Genomic DNA, 25823 nt, shown 5'->3' on the forward strand with positions numbered 1-25823 from the left:
TGGGCAATACTGGATGATTGGACCAGATGACCGTAGAGGTCTTTTCCAACCTTCATGATTCTATGATTCTGTGATCATATCATAGCACATCAATTATAAAAGCCTAGGAAGGGCAGCACCACCCAAGGCAGAGGTCCACCCAGACAGCATGCTGTCTCTCCAGGAATGGGCTTGATCTACTTCCAGTGTGGCTCTGCAGCATTAATTCATGTTGTGGGTGCACCAGAAGAGCGAGCTTGCTTGACTGCAGATGATGAATCCAAGAATGGGTAGCTCAGGCACAGACAGTGAGTACAGAGATAATAGAGGCTGCTGTGCACAGTATGCACATTCCACAGTGCCTTCACTGCACACATCAGTGTGCTCTATGTCTGCTGCATCTATTTCATCTTGTGCTGTGCACACCTCAGCATCACTAAAACGACATCTTTCTGGCTATGACCGTATGTCTTTTCAGTATCTAATTTTGAAGGCCTTCTGGTTTGAGCCAGGACAAGAAAAGAACAAAATGCCAACAGTTCCTACAGACCAACTATCTTTTTTCTATGTTCAACAACATGACAATAAACAACTAGCATCATATCCACAAACTCCAGAGGTTTTTAGATAGCCTAAAGCACAGCTCTGATTCCTTCCCAAATTTACAGTGAGAAATTTGAATCCTACAGTAGTGTGTTTTCAGCTTTGAAACAATACAACTGCTCCACCCCGTACATGGATATATTAGAACAATATGTACTGAAGATAACAAATTAGATACTATGGCTCTATAGCCAGAAGGATACATTTACAGCAGTTGCAAATTTAGGAAAGTTTTGCTGATGGAATTAGTGAAAGTAGGATTAACTGTGAAATTGGCCCTCACTTTTTGCAACCTTGCCATCTTGCTTTACAGAGTGGCCCTTTGAAATTGCAGGGGTGTGCTAGCAGGATGAGGCTCTTTGGTTTTGTTGTGTGTATGGAGTGCAGTATTCAAACGTCATGGCCAGGGAACCTGAGAAAGGTCCACGTCATTCAGTCATTCGTTTGTTCATTCATTTATGCAGTTGCTGAGTTATAAGTGATTAGCACAGTCCAGCAATACAGTCTGCAATTTACAACTGTAACTGTGGCTAAGTCTTACAATATCCTCAAAAACTAGCTTGCTGCTTGTTTCCTGCTGGTTTGAACACAATAATCATAACAACGAGCAAAGATACAGAAGTTAATGGCATATAGGCAATATGCTAATTGATGGTGCTTGCTGGATGTCAGGGGACACTTTCACTGTTGAGTGAGGGCACCCTTCTATTCTGAGCTGTCTGCAATGGTGCTATTAGGAAGCAGCAAACCCACAGCCCCAGCCTGCTGCAGAGCTACAGGCTGTGCAGGGTTTTACAAGGACCACTGGCAGCATTTCCAAACCCATATCTCAGTGTCTGACTTGTGCCCAAGAGGCTGTGCCCTTGTCCGTTCTTATGTCAAAAATAAAACCTGGTAAGCCCAGCAGCTGTCTGTCTATTCTCTATTTTTTTTCAGTTCCTCAGTCCCCATCTGTGTGAATCCAAGTCCCAATCCCAAGGCCACAGGCTCATAGTAGCATTGGCATAGCATCAATTCCTTTTCTGTGAGTTCTCTCTTGGGGGAAGCAATCTAAGGAGGGTCAGAAGAGAGCCAAGGGCTGGACAACAGCTACACAGCATGGATCAGTGGGAACCACACCTAATTTTGCTGCCTCAGCCTCTTCTACTTAGCAGCATGCCCAGACAATTCCTGCCTTGCTTGTGTTTTTTAATCATCAAAGATTTCTTGTAGGGCTGAAAATTTCCCCTCCTATGCCTGCTGTGTAGTGGAATAACCAGGACCCTTTTCCCTGGCCAACAGTCTGAGCTGCTTCTGTGGTACTGGACAGTGCCTGCAGCAGTCATCACTGAGGACTATGCAACGGCACCCAGATCTGTGCCTGGTGCATGATGCACAAGGTACCGTTCTCCAGGCAGGAGGTTCACTCATCCTCTGCTTGATGGAGCCTGCGTGAAATTTGCTTTTGAGCTTACTTACTCAGCAGGGCAGAGTCAAGGATTTTTTACAAGTTTCTTTCTCTTTCATATCTTTATTAAAATGTACACCCCATCAGTGCTGGCTAGAGCTGCCCACGAGCCTTGTTAGCTTGCTGGTGCTGCATCCTTTCCTTGTCTATTGGGACAGACAATCCTGGCAATGAGTGCAGCTGTACTGGGCTCCATTGGCAGCCCTCGTGGTGCTATTCCCCCTGCCAAGCATGCAATTTCTATTGCATGGAAATGGCTGCTGTTAGCTTTGCTGCAGTCCTGGGAGGCTGAGCTTCTGTTCCAGCTCATTCATCCTTTGGGTGACATCAAGGATGTGACATTTTAAAATTCCCTGATACTATTCTGAACTCTCTTTCATTTATGCATTTCTTTATCTCCTTCAGTGGGAAACAGCCCTTCTGAGCCCTTTCTTATATTATGCTGCCTGTAGCTTTTCTTTTGGTGCTCGTAATCCTGTCAGACACTTTATCACCTTGTGCAGCTCTGTCCTGTCGAAAATTGATTATTGCCATTTGTCCATTTTTCTTGTGCCACAACATTTTTCACTGCTCCTGCGAATAAACCCCTTCCCTCTCCTGGTGACATTGCCGTCCTCTTCACCCATGCTGTGCACCATAGGCTCATGTCTGTTCTTTCACAGACAATGCAATTTGTTGCAATTCCTGCATTGTTGTTCTAATGCTGGGCCTTGCCACAGCTTGAAAAGATATACACATTGTTTGTGCTCTTCCAGCATCTCCCAACGCAGTCTTGGTTTGCCCTTCCACCTGAGGTGTCTCAGAGCCTCAGCCCAACCTCTGGTCAGCCTCAGGCTGTCCTGGATGCCTTCCTTCACCTGGCAAATCCCAATTCCTTTCCCCAGAGTCAATTTTGCTTCCTGCAGTAATGTTCCAGGCTCTGTCCCAGACAGCAATTGAAAGGGCAGGGTCTGCTCCTGAAGCCATATTTTTCACTCTGCTACCTGAGGGCAAACTTCCTTTCATGTATCCTCTGAGAACAGGCAGCTCAGACCTGGCAGCCAGAAGCAGGACATCTTGATCAGAGATGGTCCAGCATACTTGGTCCCCCTGAGAACTGGGCCTGCAGAACACCTCATATTCCTGAGAGAAGCTCAAATTTCTTCTTTTTAAAGGTAGCAGTGGCTTACTGTTCTTTTCTCAAGTCCAGAGGTGCTTGAATTTATAACTGTATGAGTGTTTACTGTCTTCCTGTGCCTGAAGTCTGCCTCTGATTTACGTGTACAGATTGAGGCATAATCTGTATCAGAAGGAAAGATGTTCTTGCTTTTAATTTAAAGAGAAAAAAAAAGCCACCAAAAATCGTAAAAAATTGCATAACTTGCCAAAACCTCACTCATGTCAAAACCCATAAAGAGAGCTATTTAATTCCTTACTCTAGGCTTACTGTACAGTAGAGTAATTAAGTTCACATGTTCATTTGGACTGAATAAACTACAATGCTCTAAAGAAGTTCCATGAGCTATTCTTCTGCTGAGGGCAGCAGGAGGCAGAGCATCTATCATCCAAGGACCAGGCAGCCATGATGACAGGTTAGCACCTAGTGCAGGGTCTCAGCCTGCACCAAAAGCCACAGAGCACTACTGGCTCCCATTAGGTGAGAATCTGGCCTCTAGGCTGTCTCCTTCTATGATCTGAATTGCAAAAAGCTGCTTTCTGCAATTCGGACATCTGTCCACGTGTGCTATGTGAAAGCCAGGGTCTGCATGCTGATGGGTACAGACATGTCCTTGGGGTCTGTTCCCACCAACTGCAGGAGTGCCTCTGAGTTCAGAGGGACTCGTGTGTGTGGAAATTACAGGGCATAAATCTGGGCACAGTTAGGAAGCAGCCCACAGGGAGAGCAAAAAAGGTCTGGTCTCTGGCTCTGTTCGAACTGGTGGGAGTTTGGACATCCACAAAGCTGAAATGTCAGTGAATAGGCCAAAATGACCATGTCTGATGAGCAACCTGAAAAGAGGTTTTTAAATGCACAGGCTCCGCAACTGAGGGCACAGACTGAGCATCCAACCATTCCACTGTAATGACTTTTGTCCTAATAATAACTTAAATGGTTTCCTAAACATTAACTTGAACTTGCTCAAGGGAAGGGCCTTTCTTTGGTTATAATAATTTCACGTTAAGTACAGCATGCACATTGGAGGGTAACTAGAGTTAACGTCAATTATGAATCACCAATTTCCTGCTCTAAATAGCGTTTCTTCTCAGCAACTTCACATACGGCAAGCTGCCCTGACATTTTAACCCAAATTGTTCAGCTGGCACTGATTCTCACTTACTGTTTCCTTCTTAAATGTGAAGTTTTGTATGGACAGTGACAACACACATTCTAGTGGTGAACAAATTAATTGGCTTCAATTTCTTATAATAAATAGCATAGAAAATTGTCTCTTCCACTTTGCCTATTGCATTTATACTCCAAGAAAATCACTTAATGGGAGTATTGGTAGGAGACTATAATAGATAGAGTTGCCAGTATGAGAATCTAGCTGTATCTTCCTAGATCATTTTTTGCTGCTATAGGTGAATTTACAAGAGTGTTTTTTTGTCACAATAGAAATGTTCAAATCACACTCCTACCTCTGATTTTCTACTCAGGAAGGCAAGTGTGCCCTTGTCAGCTAAGTGGAGATACTCCTGCCATCTGAGGTTTTTTCTCTCGCTTGTGCAAATCTTCCTGAAACTAAACTACAGTTTGGCACACAGTGATATGCAAGCTACAGGGAGTTCTTAGGATCTGACCTTTACTTAGGGAAGGTAGTTAAAACTGCATTTAGATACATGAGCCTTCAATATATGCTCGAGCAAAACTGCCCATTATGCCACTGGAAGCTATTTAGGACTTTCTATTGAGCTCTGACCTCTTGAGGAACGTAGCAGACAGGAAAAACAGCAGAAATGCTACTGTTTGTGTTTTCAGGTGATAGAGTGAAGATCAGCTTTGACACCCATGGTGCAACATGTATCACCCACAGGGGTGGGTAGAAATGCTATTGAAGCATGGGAGAAATTGCATGGAGAAGAGGGACCACCTGTAGGCTATATTCCAAGGTCCGAAACTCTACATGGGAAACCTGAGGGGCATGATTGAAAATCCTTCTGGAAAAAGACTGAGATTAATAAAGTCTGCTTTTTGATGTGATTTGGAGATCCCATAGGATGCATCATGACTGTTCTTTGATGCTCAGATAAGAATTCGACAGACAGCAAATCTTTACAGGGAGATTCTTTCTCCAACAAATGGAAGAAATACACTGTAAACTGCACACCGCACATGAAGTGTCATTATCCCACACTGTTTGACGCAAAATTTTCCTGCAGTCTCAGGAAAAAAAAGCAAAGTACTTAGCATTGACCTATGTACAACTGTGGATATCTGGAAGGTTATTTATAGATAGCATATGCTTAAAGGATAATTTTAAGCAACCTTAAATGTGGAATTCATCTGCCACAACCAAGCCATCCAACAGCTGGATTAGTAAATCAGAACTCTTGGCATCTTGACCAACACTCTTTGATCCCTTTGTTATCAATGAAGAGAAACAGGTAGCGTCAAATGCAGTTCCACCTCATTCTAGCATCAGCAAGTGAACCACTCTTTGGGCAGCACCTATTCCTGTTTCTACTGACAATAAGAGAAGCCTAGAGTGATTTGCTGAGTCTGAGATCTCTTAACTTCAGGGCAGCAAATCTCACAGGTGTCAGTAGAGCTGCTGATCTGCATGACCAAGATTCACAGAAACATGGTAGTTTTTCTCCATCAGATACAAAGAAGTGGCAATGGTGATCAGAGTGCAGGGGAAATATTAGTCAGCATTTTGTCATTGCAGTACCCTCAGATTTGACTCCTAAACAAGAATTTAGGAATAAACCTCAAGCACCAGATCTCCAGGTTGATGGCTGAAATGATCTGAGGAGGAAGGATGATGTATTTGCAGCCCTGTGGAGAAGTCAGACTTGTGTTGTTTATGCTTCACCTGGGGCATCCAGAGTGGTGCATCCAGTCACTTCAAAGGTGATGGGGACAGGGATTATAGTGGCCACAGTTTCTTCTAGCAGAAGACACTAGACTCAAACAGTTCTATCTGCTAGCAATCTGAAGGTAGTCTAAAGGCATAGTTACTCTCTTATTCATGATCTTCTCACAAGATTGAGCTGCCTTTCTGATCTGTCTGCCCTTACCTTTGTCTCTCCCATTGGCTTTACAACCAGCTGGCCAATTTCAATCAATTTTACAGCAAAGCAGAGATTTTGGAGAAAACAATGTTTCTTGATGAATTCTTGGACATGTAAGGAGGCATGGATTCTTTCCCCTAGACAATAGCGTTGCTGCATCCTATGAATGTCTTCAGAAGGAAACTGAAGCACACATGGTTCAGCAGTTTGAGTAGGTGAGGAGCTGCAGCACTCCAGCTGATGAGTGGGTACTTGCTAGCCAGTTAGGGCACACTGTCCCTTCCTCAGTAGTCAGGCAGCAGCTTTAAAAAGAAGTTTAGGTTTTTGTGGAAGGAAACAAAGGTATGGCTGAGGCAAAGTCAGACATCACATATCCTCAAGAGATTCAGGGGCCAGGGAGTTGAGTGTAATGTAATGGCAAAACTTGAATGGGCAACCATGAGGGATGTAGGATTAAAAATGTGGAGTAATCCAGACTTCTTCACTACTCCTATCTAATCTCTTTATCATGGATTTGTAGGCAGCATACTGCAAGGGAGCTCTACATGTCTGGTTCCTACTGCTTGGTGAAGGTGCCAGGGGACACCAACTTTGGGGGACACCAATTTCTGGTCATAGCACAGAATCACATTCATGCTAATTTAAAAAAAAAAAACAACTGAGTATATTCCACAGGCCCACAGGCAATAGTTCTTTCTGACTTCTGCAGTAAAATGAATAAGCAAATATTTAAGACCTAATTTTCACATTATTCTTTATAGCTCCCTAAATAGAGGAAGCCTTTCTATAATAATGACAAATGTGTAAGCCACGGAATAAACACTTCCAGATACTCTTAACACACATTCATGTATACATAAAAACAAGAAAACAAGAGGAGCATTAAAGTTGTAGAAGAAAATAGGCAGTTAAGTATTTAAACAACCTTGCAAAATGAATCTGAGGGAACAGATGACAGGATGACATAAGACATGAAAAGCAAAAATTACCTGAACAGACATTTGCGCTACTTGATCCTGGGTTGTTGTACATGGGTGTGTAATTTTATGTACGAAAGTTATTAACTATCTAATACTTGTTTGGATTATTAAAATGGTAGAAAATAGTTCCTCTAAGGGTTCTGGATATCTCTTGTCTGTACAATACATATATATTCATTTTGTAAATCTTATGTTACTTGTTACTGTCATTCCTTCACCATCATTGCAATACTTTCATTTCTCCCTACGTTTCCAGCTATAAAAAGACTACCAGTGGTCGTGTCTCTAATATAATCTGCCCTTTTAAAATTCAGTAATTAAACAAAGTATCATCCTTCCATGAGATATATTCATATATATCCTACCTGTATGCAGCAGTAGTGTGCATGTTTGTGTCTGTGCATAAGTACATATCTACATTTAAAGATTGTCCTTGCATATGTATTCTATTCATGGTCTTCACAAATGCAACCAGCACAGACACCAAGTGGTCCTTCTGTGACACTATATGTGATGATATGAAGGCCTGTTATCCACTCTCTCAGAATGCAACAATCACACAGGGAAGGTTATGAATTGGCAGCACTGGAAAATCCCTCAAATTGAAACATAAGGTTTCTTGTGATGCAGAATTCTGAATACTTTTCATTCACAACAAGTGCACTCTGTAGAGGTGAAATTCTACTCCTTTGAGGAACCAACATGATGCTTGAAAATGTCAATGGGTCAAAGAATTCAGTTCTACTGAATTGCAGGTAATGGTAGTATGATTCTTTTCTGCGGATGGACATGAGTTTTGTAGGTGCATACAGAGGTGGAATAAGGAAGCAAGTAAACTAAGACTGCAGGTTTGCAATGCATTTCATGGGGACAAAGTGAGGGAGGTTGGTAGAACTCTACTCAGAGGTGGGTCTCTATCTCCTCAAAACTATAGCCCAAGTCTTTAATGGTGGGATTTATCCTACTTAATTTTACCTATCTGAAAAACAGGTATTTAGTCTGACCCTCAGCAAAGTACCTTTTGTTGCTCACAGGGAGAAAGACTATTGTTGATAACTACCTCAAACTGTCCTGAAATTGAAGTAATTTGGAATGAAAACTCTACTTGCCACTGGGAGAGCCTACACTCAGTTTTCACGCTGCCAGGTGAGATAAACTCCCTCTGAAGGGATCTCTAATTAAAAATGAGTTGGAAGCAGGATATCTTATCAAATATCTGGACATTTAATATGTTTAATCATCTCTGAAAACCTATTTCTGATCTGTGCTTTCAACTTTTTTTATTTTAAATGACTGTTTTTATGGGAAGGATTAAGTTACAGTGGTTGAGAGAAGATGAATATTTATGAACAATTATGAAAATTATGAAATTATGGGCCATAGGCAGGAAGTCCTCAGTGACTGGACAAAGGGAAACATCTCTCCCATTTTAAAGAAAGAGAGAAAGGAAAACCCAGGGAACTACAGGCTGGTGAGCCTCACCTCTGTGCCTGGAAAGATCATGGAGCAAATCCTCCTGGAAGGTATGGTAAGGCACGTGCAAGACAAGGAGGTGATCAAAGACAGCCAGCATGGCTTCACCAAGGGCAGGTAGTGGCTGACCAATCTGACCTATGACAGAGTGACAGCATAGATGAACAAAGGACAGGCAACTGATATTGTTTACCTGGAGTTATGCAAGGTCTTTGACATGGACCCACACCACATCCTTACCTCTAAATTGGTGAAATATGGATTGGAAGGCTGGACTGTTTGGTGGATAAAAAAAATGTTTGAATGGTGGCAGCCAGAGGGTTGTTGTGAATGGCTCTATGACCAAGTGGAGGCCCGGTCATGACTGTTGTCCTCTAGGTGTCCATACTGGGACCGATGCTCTTCAACATCTTTATCAATGACATAGACAGTGGGATCAAGTGTATCCACAAGTTTGCTGATGACATCAAGTTGACTGGTGCAGCTGACAAAGTAAAAGGAAGGGGTGTCATCCAGAGGAACCTGGAAAGGCTAGGCTGGAAGGGGCCCTGTACAGCCTGATCTGGTGGGTGGCAGACCTTCCCACAGCAGGGAGTTGGGACTAGTAATCTTTAATGTCCCTTCAAACCTAAGCCATTCTATGATTCTGTGATTCTATAGTTCTTTTGGAAGGAGGAGGGGCGGTTATATTTTGTTCTTTTACTTTTGTGCTTTCAATCATGTGTAAGTTCATTCAGACCACAAATGAGAGTGTCAGTTTGTAAGTCACCAGCCTGTGAGGTTAATTAACTGCTGATTAACTTCCACTTACTGCCAAACGTGGTCTTGAAGCTGAAGATGAAAAAGTAAACGCAGGTTTTTTGTTGTTGTTGTTGTGAAATTTAGTCCAACATCTGCAGATTTTCCTGCATTTGAAATTGTTGCTGTGGTAGAAAACAGATGAGCACTACTTAGCAGAAATACCACTGTTTGACATGTAATTGATAATTACTGAGTATTTAATGTATGCTTAGCACTCAACAAGTAACTAATAAGGATATTCTCTCCCCCAGAGACACAAACAAAACAAACCTATGCTGTACCTGTTAGAACTTCAGAAGCATAATTTTCAGTAAGGACAGTGAGTTATCTACTGTCTCCTGACAGATTTCATCCAGGAGCTGCTTAGCATGGCTTTTGTCTTGGACATAGCAGGTCATTTATGTGAGCAACCAGATATGTGAGCCACTTTCCTTCTCATAGATAAACAGAGACAAGTGGACATGGCAGCTGAATGACCAGAGGGACAATGCCTTTAGTTTAAAAAGCAGGTGTTGGCTAAATTAAAAAGCATTGTTCTGGTTTGTCTTTTTAAGGTAAGTGCAGTGCGAGAGTGTGGGTGGCATTTCACCCCACAGCTTCAAGCAAGTGAAGATCATGGTGAGCTCTGCCATCATCCACACTGGGTGACTATGACAAAGGAGGCAGAGAGCCCATACAGACATGGTTGGTGAGAAAAGCCCAGGGTTGCCTAAAGAGGCAAAAAAATGTAAGCACTGAATATGAGAGGAAAATGTTCAGGAAAACTCATGTCCCAAGGATCTGAGTGATCTGATCCTAAGTGGATCAATTTTTTATCCTGTTAGCCAAACCTGGCTCTGCAGCAAGGCAAGCCAAAGAATGTCTCCTTTATTGTTTCCATGATGCTTACTCATCTACAAGCCATTCCTCTTTTAGATTATTCTATTTTTAAGGCATAATTTCCATCTGTTCTTTGATCTAATACTACATAAGACATTTAGTTAATAACATCATCCATCAAATACCAACTTTCCTTTAGAGTTCAAACACAATCGACACAGGACCCCGTCCATCTGCTGGCCAGTGCCTCTGAACAGATCCAGCTTGTGAATGGCCAGCTATGTCGCCTATTTTTTAATTAACCAGCTAAGGTCTGTTCTTCCTTGTGTTCCGTGCTGCCTCGGGATGACTAGGGGGCACTCCAAAGGGAAGGAAAAAATGCTCCACTGTGGGAGCCAAAAAAGAGGTTCAGTGCATCCAGAGCCATGCACAGGCAAAAGTGTTTGGGATGCTCTCGTTGTAAGTAGGTTTCTCCACTGGATGGAGTCTGCCAGCCTTCCAGGGCACTCATTTTTGTATAAAAGACAATATTTGTGTAAAAGGTTTGAAGGAAAGCATTTTCAAACGTTGACATTCTACAGAGGAAAGTGGATAGAGAAGAAAGAATGTTAGCTCGACATCTTAAGTAACTCAGCCTCTGAGAGCACAGGAGGGTCTATTTGAGAGAAATTTCAGAATTTTGGGGCAGATCATTTGAAGTGCCTGAATTGCAGATTTGCACACAAATATTGATACAGAAAACGCTTGTCTTCTTACTCAACTGGGAGGCCTGAGAATGTCAGATGATTTAAGTGACCAATTGCAGTAAAGCAGCACAGCTTGAATTTAGGATATCTGAGATCAATCACAGTTTACATAAAATCTAAAAAAAATTCTCAGAAAAAAAAAGAGATTAATGAGTAACCCAGTGAAAAAGCAGTTTCCTTATGGATATTTTCCTAGCGCAAATATATATAAAATATTTTAATTATTATTTTCAGATTATTTTCTTAGCTCTAATTACCTCACTGCACAGTGGTTTGCTTTGTCTTGCACACAGCACATTTATTTAGAATGGAATTTTATTCAGGACTTGTATTCCACTGTCTTACATATGCCCTTGCATACATCTCTCCAGATCTGAAACAATAACAACAACAACAAAAGCCTACATTTCCTTCCATTCCCTGGCTTGCCAATAATAAGAAGTCCCTGCAGAGGGGAGCTTGACTGGTAGTGTTTTGTGATTTCTCAGATAACAAGAGCTTTGCATTTCTGTGGAATTCCCATTTGCCAGTGAGCTGCTGCCGCCGCTGCCCTGATTGATATATGACTGCAATGGCACTTTTCCATTTGACATTCTCTCTCCCTCTCTCTCCCTCTCTCTTAAACAGCCCTAACTTTTGTGTGTTGCAAATATAAAAGGCAAACCATGTGACAGAGGGACAGAAGAACAAAAGCATTTGGAAGTAACAGGACCTCTTTTTAGCTCTCCGAAGAGCTGGAGGGAAGGAAGGAGCAGAGCATTTGCTGAAGGTAAGCACACAAAGAAGAGTTTCCTCCAGGTTTTGAGTGTTTCATGGGCTTAAACTGAACACTTAGTCCCTTTATCTGACAAACACACGTTCTCTGTGTGCTGGCTTTTAAATAAAATGTGATACTGTAGACTGGGCACAGCTCTAGTACCTGCCTCCTTATCCTTGTGTCTTTAGATCTGCCTTCTGCCTGAAAGATGCCTGTAAGCAAGCAGAGAGGTAGCACAGTCTGAGCAACTTGCTTAAACTTCTATTTTTGTGAGTGTGCTGGGTTCCTGTTTGCGTCTCTGTGCTGGCTGTCACTGTATGGCTTGGAGTGAATGGACGAGCTGGGTGCTGTCCCGTTTGCTGCTATCGCCATCACTGGCTATGTCCCACTGCAGTAGGGCTCTATGGATGCAGGCAAGCCTGCTACTTTAAAACTGAGCTGTTTGCTTTTATTGCTACTTCTGCACATCCTTCTCTTGCCAGTCATCTGCTGGAGCACTCAGAATAATTAAAAACAACAGGCAGTATTTATTTCTAGCTTAGTGTGTCACGCTCTGTGGGAGCACCCTTAATTTGCACGTCATTATTTTTCCAAACTTCTGGGAAGCTTTACTACAGACTGGACAGCACTGGCTATGGATTAAGCTAGATTTCATACCCATCCTTGATTGGCTGAAGCCTGTGAGGGAAGCCGTGGCGTTTGCCTTTGCTGTAGCCCCGCAGGGTATATTTAGTAGGTAGCCGGCCCTCGGCACGACGCGCCGTGCGTGTGGCCGTGCGGGCGGTCGCTGGGGCGGGAGGATGCTGCGCGGAACCCCCGGCCGCCCGCTGCGGGACGGGGAGGCTCTCGGCACCCTGAAATCCCGGCGTGCCGGGGCATCGTGTCGCTGTGCAGCGGTGTCAGGGGACAAGCATGGCTGTTCTCTGTCTCTCAGGGAGAAAGGAAGGGTTTTGCTGTTATGAGGCAGCGTAAGTACAGTCCTCAGGAGTGGATAGTGCCCTGAGAGATCCCCGCCGAGGAGGAAAGCCCCGTCTCTCTGCTGAGACTCAGGTAAGAGAATTCAACCTATAAAAGTCCAAATTAATGGGTTGAGTAGCAAAAAAAAAAAAAAAAAAAAAAAAACCGAGTAACAAAGACAAACCATGTGAAGAGCAGTCTCAGTTTGTGCTGCATTAACTAAACGTTCCAGTGTCAGCGACTCAAGCTGAATGTGTGTTTGAGGCGATAATTTTCTTGTGACAGATACGATTTTGCAAGGCAGTGTGTGTGCACTGACTCCTGTGGGACTGTCAGGCAGATTTCTTATCCTACCCCTTAAGCTGATTTAAATTTCTCCCACCGTGTCCCCATAATACATCCTATTTGTTTCTACCTCTGACTGATGGCATGACAAGTGACTTGCTAAAGTTTCTGCAGCTCTTTAGAGATGAAAAAACAAATTTTTTTTATTGGTAAACGTTACAGATTCTAAGGTTTTGTGACTGTCCTCGTCGCTGGGAGGTGAGGACTCTGCATACTTATGATCCTTATGGGTACTTTCCAACTCAGGTTATTCTATGATTCTATTAAATGATTATTTAAAACCACCAGTGGGTACAAATTCATTTCAAATCAGTTTCTCGCTGTAAAATTATTTCCTATTGGATGCAACCCATATATCTGGTGCAATGTGGATACAATAATCACAGTGCTGTGGTTATTTGTCCTTCCACCAAAGAAAATCTATGTTTTAGGACCTCTTTTCTTTTTCCTATTGAATTGCTAATGATGCTCAGTCTTGCCCAGACTGTGGGACCTTACTCATATCTGTGAGCAGTTATGCACATGAATAATTCCCTTGACTTAAATAGAACTATTTAATGAGTAATTACTCAGCTTGAATCAGAGGTTACCAATGTGACTTGTACCTTGACATTATTCATGCTGGAGCTATGCAATCTTATTTGTAATACTGGTATAAAAAGATACTTTAAGATTTTCCATTTAAAAGCAAATGGGGAAGGAATAGAAGATGTTTCCAACTTACATAATAGGAAGAAATTTGATTTAGTTAAGGGATATAATTAGAGGCTACCACTGCTTCTTCCAATTACAAACTTGTTATGGACAGCCTTGTGTAGAGTCAGCTGTAGCAGTGCCCCAGGTAGCCACCAAAGTGTGGCTGTTCTCAGCAACAGCCATTGATCCCAGCAGAACAACACCTCCCATGCCATAGAGGCTTGGGCAGCACATGTATGCTCGTTTGTTTGAGCTGCCAGTGCTGCAATATCTTTTGCCAGGGTAGTTGGGAGGTGAACCACCTTCTTGCAGGCTGGTGCCAATGCCTACAGTGACTTTTTTACAGAAATCTCTTGTGGAGTCAAGTTCATTCCCCATTTCCCTGAGGCTGCTGCTATCCCCTTCCCAATATGTCTGCTGCCGGATGCACTAGGAAGTCACCAAGGTTGTTCTTGGACCTGGGAGGGAGCTGAAGACCTATGGTGCAAAGCTTGTGTGAAGTCACTGAGACATATGTTTTTGCAACAAGTCTGGAAGATTGCTTATTTAATGAAAAGTAGAATTTTAAAAAGATCCTGTTTCTCCCAGCCACCACTATTGTAACTACAATTACAACTATCAGATAATTATACTACAAATAGAACAAGTTCCTCTGCCTCTAATGTCCTGCTGAGTACCAGGAGTCACTTGCCTCTCTGAGATTTGGAAAAGGTTTGCTACGTGAGCCTGCACCACAGTGCCCTGTTATTTGAGTAATCACCTCTTGAGCGTGGCTGGAAGCGGCCACATCAAAGCAGAGCACAGAGACCCTGGGGCAGGCAGCAATGGGGGAACTTGCTGCCATGAAGGATTTTTCCCTAGCCCCATCAACTGAGCTCTCATGCAGCCCTTCCCAAAACTCTTTAAAAATAAAACCCTTCAGACTGCAACCCTCCCATACATATCGAGTCCTTTTGCTGAGCCCTGCTCAACTTTTGCCCTCTGTGATATCTTGTTCCATTGGATCGCTGTGAGTTGTGTAAACACGTGTTTCTTTTCATCAGTGTTCAACATGCAGCGTCTCCACTCCTTGCCCTTCCCCACACCCTGATATCTTGGGATGGGGTGAGTAGCCGTGCCCGCTTCACCTTTTTTCCTGCTCTTTCCTTGCTTCCTACTCAACAGCCCTCTCACCAGCTTATTGGCAAGAGAAATACTGAATTGCTGCTGGGTTAGCTCAGCTGTCTGTCTCTGACCAAGAGCACCCCACTTTGCCCACACTTTGCTGCAGGCATACGAAGAGATGCTGCTGTCTCTGCTGGATATGATCAGCTGTTATTTCCTTTTTATATGTGTCAGTGTGGAACATATTAAAATTTCTCAGCAGTGGTATGCATGGAATCCTTCTGATGCCCCACCTCTAACTTAGCCGAACAATAAAAGCAAGGTTGTAGTAAGCCTTTGAGCAGCTGGCGGTCTATATATTCCTTCTTTTTTCACATAATCTAATTCAGACCATTACCCGGGTAGCAGTGGCACTACCACTTTCATACACCATCAGTTCTTGTTCCCTTTGCTGGAATTTCACTGTGTGAATTTCACAGAGATCCCTCCTACCATGGGCAATTCCAGCCTTTCTTCTGGTGTCCCAACATTTGGCTGCTGAAGCCATGGAGACAGCGCTCCCAGGAATTCCACTGCATTGCTATTCTTCAGCTTCTCTTTGTTATTTTTCTACCTGCATCAATCATTGTTATGGTTCACTCTTGTCACATTTTCATGCTCATTGTTACGGGGCTGCAGATGTCTGTTCAGCAGAGTGCAGGCAGCACAGGTTACATTGCCCTTTAAGACATGTGAGTTGAAGATCTGAGTTAATGCCTTAGCTCTGGTTTGGCAAAGGTTAAGCATACCATGGCAGTGACAATCGCATTACTGTCATAGCAGCACAGCTCAAAGACAGTGGGACCTAGGGGAATGCTGTTAGATGACATAAAATTGCGACCACGAGCCAAATGTTTAGGTTCTGTAATTAATCGAGGTGCATGGATGTTAGTCTGAACTCCGCCTGTCTATAAAAGAAGAGAGGATTTTGCTGCAGGGAACATTTATTTCGGTCATGGGCTATCTCCAGCATGCGTAGTACACTGCTGGTCCTGGTGGCAATTATGACTTTGCTTAATGTTAAAGAATAAGAAACTCATTCCTGCATCTAGTGATAACTACAGTTCTTCAGTAAATGCATTAAAGTAATCTCTAATCATCAGGCAAGTAGCATAATGAAAGCCAGAGAACCAGAAACGTCCACAGTTTTGTAGCACACTCCAACAGGTAAGAGAACACATGCCCGAATGCCCTAGACCTCTCAGCAACTTGTAATTTGGCCAAGAGTCATTTTACCTTATGTTGGGTCATAAGACTAACACAGAGGTAATTACTGAAGCAGATCCTATAGCTAATGCTCAGCTGGGAATATTTGCTTGTGCCCAGTGGCCTCCACCCTGCTGGTTTCCTGCTGGGAGGGCTGGGAGCCTCTCGTATACAGCTTGGCTCTGGACTCAAGGGGCAATGCCATTCAGCACTGGATGAGCAAGTGCAAAGATGGATTCTTCCCTGTTTCCATCCCCAACTCAAGATCAGGACTGCTGTAAGACACAAGATTGAAGAAAGAATCCAAGGCTGGCATCACCTTGCCATTAAACAGTTCTGCCTGCTCTGGGGCTCATTAAAGACAGATCCTATGCGTGCCTCTAATCAATCTATTTAAAGTTTCCTAGAGACAGCAAAAAGAAAGAATAAAAATACAAGCACTCTTTTGTCTACTAGTAGCTATTCTTTGCAAGTGTATTAAAAACCATTCTCCATTTTTGTCCCTGCCTGTCTGCTGGCTGGGCGCCAGCCTGCAGCACCCACTAGACGTTGTTATTTCAACTGCCCAGCAGCACTGGTAGTTCTCCCCCCTCTCAGCTACCTGGAAGACTGAAAACACACTTGGAAACTTCAAAAGGGGAGCGAAACTCTGCTTGCTCGAGTGCCGTTCAGCTGGAATTGTTCCATCTCATGCTCCTGGTCCCCCCACCGTGCCCCCACTTGTGGGGCCCTGCACAGCAGCCACCAGAGCTCCCTGCTCCAGGGCCATCAGCAACCATGAGTTCTTCCTTTGCATGTGCTGCAATTACTGACTTATTGTTTCTCATGAATTACCATGGTCTTCCTATGCTATTTTTTTTTTAAGTCTGCTTACCGGCACACGTATTATTCTCCAGAAATACTAACACATTAGCGAAGCTTCAGAGCAGAAAATGAAATGTAGGCATTTCTCCACTAGTGTGTCTGACATTTCTGGCTGTCCAGAGCTGTTCATTTTCTCTTCTTGGGTTTTATGGGGCAATGCTCTGCAGCTGCTGACTGGCAGGCCATGGAGCGGAGCAGCCCTCAGTAAGACCAGAAGATGTGCTTCATTCCTATGGACATCCAGACAAAGAGGCTCAAGTCCCTTCTTCTGAGCCTGTTATGTATGCCCCATCCCTGAGGTGTTCAAGGCCAGGTTGAATAAGGCCCTAGGCAGCCTGACCTTGTGGGTGGCAACCCTGCCCATGGCAAGGGAGTTGCAACTGGATGGGTGATGGGGTCTCTTCCAACCTAAGCCACTCTATGATTCTATGATTTATTCTGTTTTCCTTTTTGTTATTTCCTTTCTTTCTCATGCTGGTAGCCAGGAACCTCCAGGCCTTTTCTTATTGAATTTCACAGAGCTGCACTGCTTTTATGTTGTGGGCACACACATCCCTAAGATGTGTGAGGCTAAGACCCTCAGGGTCCCCGTGGGCTCACTTCCCAGGCCAATGGCCACAGCATAGCCACTTTGCCACCTCTGTGGCAAAACAGAGAGAAGAAATCTGTCTGAGTGCTGCGTGGAGACATTTTTCTAACAATGCAATGGTCACAAAATACAAAAGCATTTTGAATGCATATATAGCAGGCCAACAACTTCATTAGTGGAAGATGGCTCCAGTGTAATAACACAATGAGAAGAAAAGCACATTTATTAACAAAGCTAAAGCATACACAGGATCTTATAAAGTCTCCGAGCTGACAGCAAGCAGGATCAGGCAGAGCATGTTAGGTTGTCTCTACTACAAGATAAACAGTTCTATTAAATTGCTCAAATGATCACATCTATGATTTTGTCCCACAATAATGTTACCAAAGCAGTTCCTGGGAAAAGTGTGGAAGTTGGCATGGCCTGGAATCCATCAAAGTGCTGTGGAGCCTGGAGGAGGCCTAGGAGCAGATCATGTAATGTACCTGCTGCACATGGTTGCTCATCCCCATCCCCCATCCCCATCTCCCTTCATGGCCCTTTTCATGGCAGTGAAGAGCTTAACCCTGCAGAACAAATCATAACAGTGGAATCATAGAATGTCTTGGATTGGAAGGGACCTTAAAGATCACCCAGTTCCAACTCTCCTGCTGTGGCCAGGGATACCTTCCACTAGACCAGGCTACCCAAAGCCCCATCCAGCCTGCCTCCAGGGATGGGGCACTCACAGCTTCTCTGGGCAGCCTGTGCAGGGCCTCACCACTCTCTGGGTAAAGAATTTCTGCCTAATGTCTAATCTAAATCTACCTTCTTTTCATTATCCCTTGTCCTAGCACTACATTCCCTGATAGATACTCCCTCCTCAGCTTTCCTCTAGGCCCACTTTAAGCACTGGAAGGCCACAATGAAGACTACCCAGAGCCTTCTCTTCTTTAGGCTGAACAAGCCCAGCTCACTCAACCTTTCTTCACAGGAGAGGTGCTCCTGCCTGCTCAGCATCTTTGTGCCCTCCTCTGGACCCTCTCCAACAGCTCCACTCCTTGTGCTGGGGGCCCCAGGCCTGAATGTAGTACGCCAGGTGGGGCCTCACAAGGGCAGAGCAGGGGTGTACAATCACTTCCCTTGCCCTGCTGACCACCGCATAGCACAGTTCCAGTTCAGATCTTAGCAGAGTGCAGATGCCCCAAATCTCAACTCTTCTGATCTAATTTTGTCCAGATATGACAAAGTTACCAGAAAATCCACTTTGCCCTCATAAAGAAATCTGTGTCGTTTTTCTCAGAACAGCAGCAGTAATCTAAACACACACACGCACATTTAGTAACACTTTTTTTAGGGCTGGATTTTGGAGAAACTGAATAGTCTTATAACTTTTCTGTTTACATAACTAATTGAGAATGAGGGAACCACATGGCAGGTTCCAAGTAATTGTGTTTACTAAATATGCATAACACGCAAGGCCGGGCTTAGTAATATATACACACTGCTGCTCCAACTGGATTTTGGCAACCTCTGGATCATAAAAGACACTGAGTGAATTGAACTGCACCATCATCATAAAGCAGGAGTCCTAAGAACAGAAAATATTCTGCAAATGAAGGCCAAGCTGAACATACGTGCATGCCTAATTCTCAGGCTCATGAGCAGGGAACAGCTAAGTGGAAGTACACCAGAAATGAGGTTTTCCGTTTCTCCCTTCCTATCTTCCAGGGTAAAAGCTGAGCAGATCCAATAGACCTTTGGAGAATTCCTCGGTTTTTGATTTTTTCCAAGATACATAGCAAAAGAGAATTTCTGTTTATGCTCTCTCAAAGCAACTGACTAAATAATTCCAGATGATGGAATTTTTCTTCTGTTCTTGGAGCAAACCAAAAATCTTAGCCTCCTCTGCTCTTTAAATTATATTGAGACTGTGATTAAAAAAAAATCTTTATTTCAAACATTCCATTAAAGAGCAGGTAATGATAACACAAAGTTGGTAAGATAACCTTAACTCTGCCCCAATATTAACCTGTAGAGCAGTCTTAGATTACATGTTTGCATGGTCTGGCTTTGGGATGACTTCTATTTTTCCCTGCAGCTTTTAGATCACAGTTGTAGCAGTTTTGAATGACAGCTGTAATTTAGCATGGTATATCCAGATGAGTTCCTAAAAGGCAGTTTTAGGGAAAGTGCTCTGTAAGCCTATTATTAACAACACATAATGCTCATATCAATGAATTCTGAAAGAATGAGAAGCAGTGATTTTCATTCATTCTTTAGCCAAATATTTTTGTAGCCAATTTTCAGCCTATGAACATGTAGTCAACATTGCATCTTCTTCTTTATGGGATGCTGTAAAACAGAAGCATTTCATCTTCCTCTTTCTTAGCTTGGCAGATTGACTGCTCACCACAATTTTTCAGATTAGAAGAAACTGGGAGAAAGACAGCTCAAACAAAATAAAAAAAAATTGATCTGAAATTGTTGATTTTGACCAAAAAAAGTGGTTATGTGCTAAATGATTTAAAAGAGAAAATATCATCTTATGTGCACCTATAACAATTAATGATTAGAGGTGTACTTCTGCTTTGGGACTGAAGGACAGGCAGATGTAATTCCCGATGCCACGTAACATGTAGGATTTTATAATTTCAGGCTGTATTTCAAAAAAAGAATGATTTTTTAAAAATAAAAAAAAATTTGAGTGCTAATTTGAAATGAAATCATATTGCACAGTTTTATCTGGGAATGGGAATGTTGTGCCATGATGATGTACCTGAGTGAAAATATTTAGACCTTTTAGAACCAATGAAAAAAATGTTTTACCTCTGGTCCAAGTTCACACTAACTTCTGTATGTCTAAATATTCCTTAGAGGGATATATATTTTTCCACATAGCTCAAGAATATATGATATATGTACTTGAGAAATGTATGTTTACACTTCACATAGATATGACAGTAGGTACTGGAGGTGCAAATATCCCTGTGCTGTTTGCAGTCCTGCCTCCAATTCCAACATGCTCTTTTTGCCAGTATGTCCATCAACAACAGATCACAGCTTTTTCATGAAAGATGGGTCACAAAAGACAGAAAGATGGCCTCTTTTTTACTATCAAATGAAACACTCTGCTTGTCTTCTTTTGGACTTTTGTTACCAAACTACATTTCTTTGCCAGGAAAATATCAGGGAAAATTTAAAAGACTAAGAGTCTGCTAAGACTTTTTGTGCAGATTTTGTGCTGTGCTCATCCTAAAGAAGGTACAGACGCTTTCCTTTTCTCACATTTTCCCCTGCTTCTTTTCAACTTTCTCACAGTGTTTTTGTGAGGCAGACTCTGTGTCATCCAATTATTTCCTGAAGCAAACTAGAGAGATAAGCCTTTGAAAGCTGAGCCAGGACGCCAGATTTCTCTCACTGTATTAAATCATACTGATCAAAACCATAGAAAGATATAGAAAAAAAAAGAAGAGTGGGACAGAGAGAGTAGGAAATGGGGATCCCTGGACATAGCGATAAATGAGATGAGATTGTCCAATATCAAGTAAATTTACTTGGACAGAGAAGGAGTTGCTGGGTGTGTAACACTGGTTAGCTATGCTGGAGAGAGACCTTGCCAAGCAGAGTGTTTTGGTCAGCCTCTTTAGAAAGAAGAATGGGAAAGTAGGTAAAAGGTTAAACACAAAAAAGTGCATCAGTCCTCCTGTTAGCTCATGTTTGGACAGCATCTCTGTGAACCACAGTCTTGCTTCTGTGGAGGGCTCTGTCCCAGCTCCCATGACAGAGAGGTTTCCATCTTGTCTTGCTGAATTGTTTGGAGGAATATTTGTTGAGGTGAAGGAGAGTGTGAACAAACGTATCTGAGATCCCGTGTTTAGTGTTGCTTAAGCTACTTGTACTGAGAAGGCATAGTATTTTTTCAATGCCACATCCGCTGTAGGACAGTTGCTTACAGAAAGGACTTCTAGGACTTCTATGGCTAAGTACAGCAGGTCATATATCAGACTCTGGGAAAAAAATATACTGTCAGTTAAATACAGTCACATAAATTTTCCTTCTCTATTTAGGCACATGAACAATAGTTTGAACCCAAAAAAGGCTTTCAAAAATGTCTAACACAGAGATCATCCCTAATTACATACATTTCTTCCCAGCATGAGACCTTGCCCGACAAGTCTCGACTCCCAGCTTGGATGAGCTCTGGAAGTGTTTATTGCTGCTATGTGCTCCTCTTGCAAAAGTGTTGGAGCGAGCTATAAAGCAGTACACAAATCACTGAGCACTCTGGTGGGCAGGCCTCGCCGTTTCAGGCTGTTCGAGAGAGGAGTATCTGTCGTCTTACAGTATTGTCAGCAAAGCACAAAGCTGTTTTGAATGAGGCTTGTGCAAGGCAGTAAGGGCACATGGCATCTCTTTAAATAGGCAAGAAGCTTTGGGGAGCATTTCTGCATGAGCAGTGAACTTTTTTGTCATAATTTTCTTCAGAAAGGCCTCACACTTTTAGCTGTATTGAAAACTGCTCTTTGCTCCACCAGGTTATGCTCTTGGGTAATTCACAGCTCTTTCACACTGTAGCTGTTTGTAGAAAAAGCAAAGTTAAATCACCCATTTAAGACTACAACCATGGGCATCCCAGGGAGATGTCCTCCTGGGGAGGGTTTCAGGGTTGTTTTGAGCCAGGTTTTGAGGGATCCCTCCTGGTCTCCAACATGCCACAAACCCAGGTGGCTGAATGGCAATCTGTGTGACTCCACCTGCAGATCTATCTTTTCCCCAGTTGACAGCTGGGATGCACTTGGATATTATGGAATATGATGTGTTTTTCAGATCCTGTTCTTTAATTTGTTAATTAAAAAGCAGGGACTGCACTGCTTGTGCCCGGGCTGGGATCAGCTGTGTCCCTTGTCCCCACAGGAGCCCAGCCTGCCTCCCTCCTTTCCATTTGCTGTCTGGGAAATTCCCTTTTGTAAGGCAGGAGGGAGCCTGGCTCTTACTCTAAATGTGCTTTTTACACTTCGAGTGAATACACAGTCCTTCTCATTTGCAGCAAGCTCTGATGTGTTACCCATCACCGGTTTTGAGGGGAACCCATAAGGGACACTGCTGAGTGAACAAGACGGGTGCTGCAGCACCTGTGGTATGAAAAGTTAAAAGGTTCTCCGTGGTAAAAATGATGGAGCAATGCTTAAAGTAACACTTCTCCTTCCTAGCGCCGCGTGTCGTACCTACTGTGGGAATGATGCTCTCTCAGAGAGTGTATTTTGGCAAGCAAAAATCCTACGAGCCTTATTATTATTTATGTCTGTTTTTCTTCAGAGCTGTTTTTGGTCAGGATTGTGATTTATGGTGTTTTTATTCCAGTTACACGGGAGATTCTCTGATGGATTACAATCTCAGCAAACTCTAACTCCAGACGAAGAATGACAACTAAGAGACTTAAACCAGACTTTTCACTTTCCTGGAGAGGAACTGGCTCCCGGTACTTGGAGTTTTTTTAATCCTCTACCTCCCTCTGCTGTTATCACAGTGAAGTTCCTCAACAATGGGAAGTCATGTACTCGCAGCTTCGATTTCCATGCTCTCACTCCTGGCCATGATGGGAGACACGGACAGCAAACCAGACAGTTCCTTCATGATCGACACTGATCCCAGCCGCTGCATGAGGCATCACTATGTGGACTCCATCAGTCACCCCCTGTACAAGTGCAGCTCAAAGGTAAGAGCTCTGTTCCCCTGCAGGAGGAGTGTTAAAAGGAGTCATTTTGTGTCAGTTGCATTCCTTGCAACCCAAACACAGATATACGCGGAGGTAGAGGCATCTGAGTGTACACGTCAGCTGGAGAGGAAGTCTCTTGATTCTTTCTTCTTCATCTTTTTGAAAGGAGAAATACACAGATAAACATGCAGTAAATGAGGAGATTCAAAGGAGCACTCTCAGGGCTTAGCTGCCAATGCTAAGGAGACAGGGGCATTCAAAAGAGTAGGTCATCCCTGTGAGAATCCCTGTGAGCAGCTGTGGCTGCTCCATCCCTGGAGGCGCTCAAGGCCAGGTTGAGTGGAGCCCTGAGCAGCCTGAGCTGGTGGGAGACAGCCCTGCCCACAGCAGGGGTTGGGGCTGGCTGGGCTTTGAGATCCCTTCCAACCCAAACCCTTCTGTGATTCTATCCCAGTTAGCCCCTCTTGCAAGTGAACTTTTAATTTGAGTGTGCAAACTTGTAACTTGTGAGATCAAGCGCTGAGACAAAGAATCGAGCAGTGAAGTTGTAACTAAATGAGAATGCGAAAAACACTGTTGATTTGTCTTCCCTTCAGTTTCAAAGCTTTTGTTTTCATACAAAATGCCAACTGAATATTTACCTTAGGGCTTGACAGAAGGGAACACAAGCTTGCCCTTCCCTTGAGATTTCAAGCCCGAAAAATCTAGTGCCAAAGCTGTCTAGTAGTCCACAGATGTAGCCTACAGTCATTTATTTCATTGCATAGAGAAAAAGAACAGGGAGAAACAATGCAAAAATCCTTGCTGGTCCCATTTATCTTGTCATCATTTGCTTCAAACAAAGCCAGTATATATGCAGATGTGCAGTCTCCACATTGGCCATTCTACTGTTCCTCAGGAAGGGATTTGCCTCACACACCCAGGTCCCTGAGTTAATGAAGAGGAGCAGCAGCCCATGCCAGCACTTCTACCAGCTGTGACATGTAACAAGAGCAGCTGGAGGGGGGGGTTAGGGCAGAAAGGCTGGCTGTGGTATAGGAGCAAAGCCCAGCCACAGTGAGCCTGAGAGCATTAGTGAGCCAAGAAGAGCTGTGCTGGCTGACTCTTTCACCACCTGAATGCCTTTGTACACAGAGTGAACTATTTCCTTCTCAGATTCAGCATGGGCATAAGGTAATACCACTAGCAGCAGCGGGCCGTAAAATGTAAAATAAAGCACAGAGAGAAGCACCACCAGAAAATTATCCCAGCTTAATGCCCCAGGGTTGCAGAGAGAGACTGTGGCAGAGGCTGGGCACCATCCTGGAGTTGCTCAAGGCCAGGTTGAATGTGTCCTGCGCAGCCTGGTCTGGTGGGTGGCAGCCCAGCTCAAGGCAGAGTCTTGGGGCTGGGTGGACTTTGAGGTCTCTCCAACTCAATCAGTGATTCTATGGTTAAATGATTCATCTGCAGGTCTTGCTCACTCTCTGCTTGCTGGGGAAGCAGACAGCCTCCAAAATGGGCATGTGGGACAGCCATGCTTGGGTCTCCCTAACATTGGTCACTTACCAGTGCTGCCTGACATGCTGTGCATATTTACATCTGATCCACAGCAGCGTGAGATCAGGGGTTTTTGTCCTACTGCTCTTGAATTCAAACAACAAAGGCATATATTACTTGTGATTCAGAAGATGTTTTTTCCTGATTTTAGCCCATACTAGATTTCTTCCCATATGGAAAGCATCCAGCATTACTGAAAGTATAACTGCCCTGGCACACTGCCTCCAACAAGAGGATGAACACAATGGGTCCTAGCCTGACCTCTGGCTATTCAGCCCTGGAGCAAGAGGGATGGGGCTTCTCCAGACAGGGCCAAAGGCTCCCATGTCCCAGTTTCTCTTCTCTTGTGGGCTGTCACCAACCCATTTCCGTTCCCTGGCTGCAGTGAATTCCCACAGCATGGCTTTGCCTCTGCTTGGCCCTACATCACTGCTGGCTCTCCAGCAGCCACCGTGGTGGCCAGCCATTCCTGTCCCCAAGACCGGTGCCTTTCCACACCCACCCTCACAGATTCACATGCTTCCGCATCCCCAGAGCCATCTGCCTCACCCTGCTGCTGTTTTGTTTGCTTGTTTATTTGTTTTTTACATACTAAGGGTACTGCTTCCTACACAACTCATGGGCTTTGGTGCCTCATCCATGTCTCATGGTGGAGGCTTTTAGGATCAGTGTATGAGGTGAAGCCTGAGTTCACGTGACCTGGAGCTGCAGTTGCACCTTTCCAGGATTCTGTTGTTTTTTTTGCTCAATGGCTTGGATGTGATGATTCTGCAAACCAGAACAAAACCCTTTCACTCTGTAGTTGCTTTCCTTCCCCTGTCATCATCATCACTGCCCTCCAGGTTTGTGTTAAAAGTCTGGCTGCTACAGGCATCACATAGAGGATTGGTTTTCTGAAGAAAGAATGAGAGGCAGGAAGGGAAGGAAGGAAGGAAGGAAGGGAAGGAAGGAAGGAAGGAAGGAAGG

At 43.7% G+C, this 25823-nt stretch overlaps 1 protein-coding gene across 3 annotated transcripts in view; it reads left to right on the plus strand.

Moving 5' to 3' along the window:
• Positions 11634 to 25823, plus strand: part of NDP (NDP, norrin cystine knot growth factor) — a 20573-nt gene continuing 6383 nt past the window's right edge. The window contains exons 1-3 of one of the 3 annotated variants that reach the window (XM_021407317.1): positions 11634 to 11832; positions 12755 to 12870; positions 22964 to 23318. In XM_021407317.1, coding sequence (XP_021262992.1) covers positions 23145 to 23318 — 174 coding nt within the window. In that variant the 5' untranslated portion in view covers positions 11634 to 11832; positions 12755 to 12870; positions 22964 to 23144. Of the gene's footprint in view, positions 11833 to 12414; positions 12871 to 14861; positions 14923 to 22963; positions 23319 to 25823 lie in introns of those variants that run through there. The other 2 variants (XM_021407320.1, XM_021407331.1) reach the window with 2 other exon arrangements.

Source organism: Numida meleagris, chromosome 1, assembly GCF_002078875.1.
Source record: "Numida meleagris isolate 19003 breed g44 Domestic line chromosome 1, NumMel1.0, whole genome shotgun sequence".
NCBI classification, from domain to species: Eukaryota; Metazoa; Chordata; class Aves; order Galliformes; family Numididae; genus Numida; species Numida meleagris.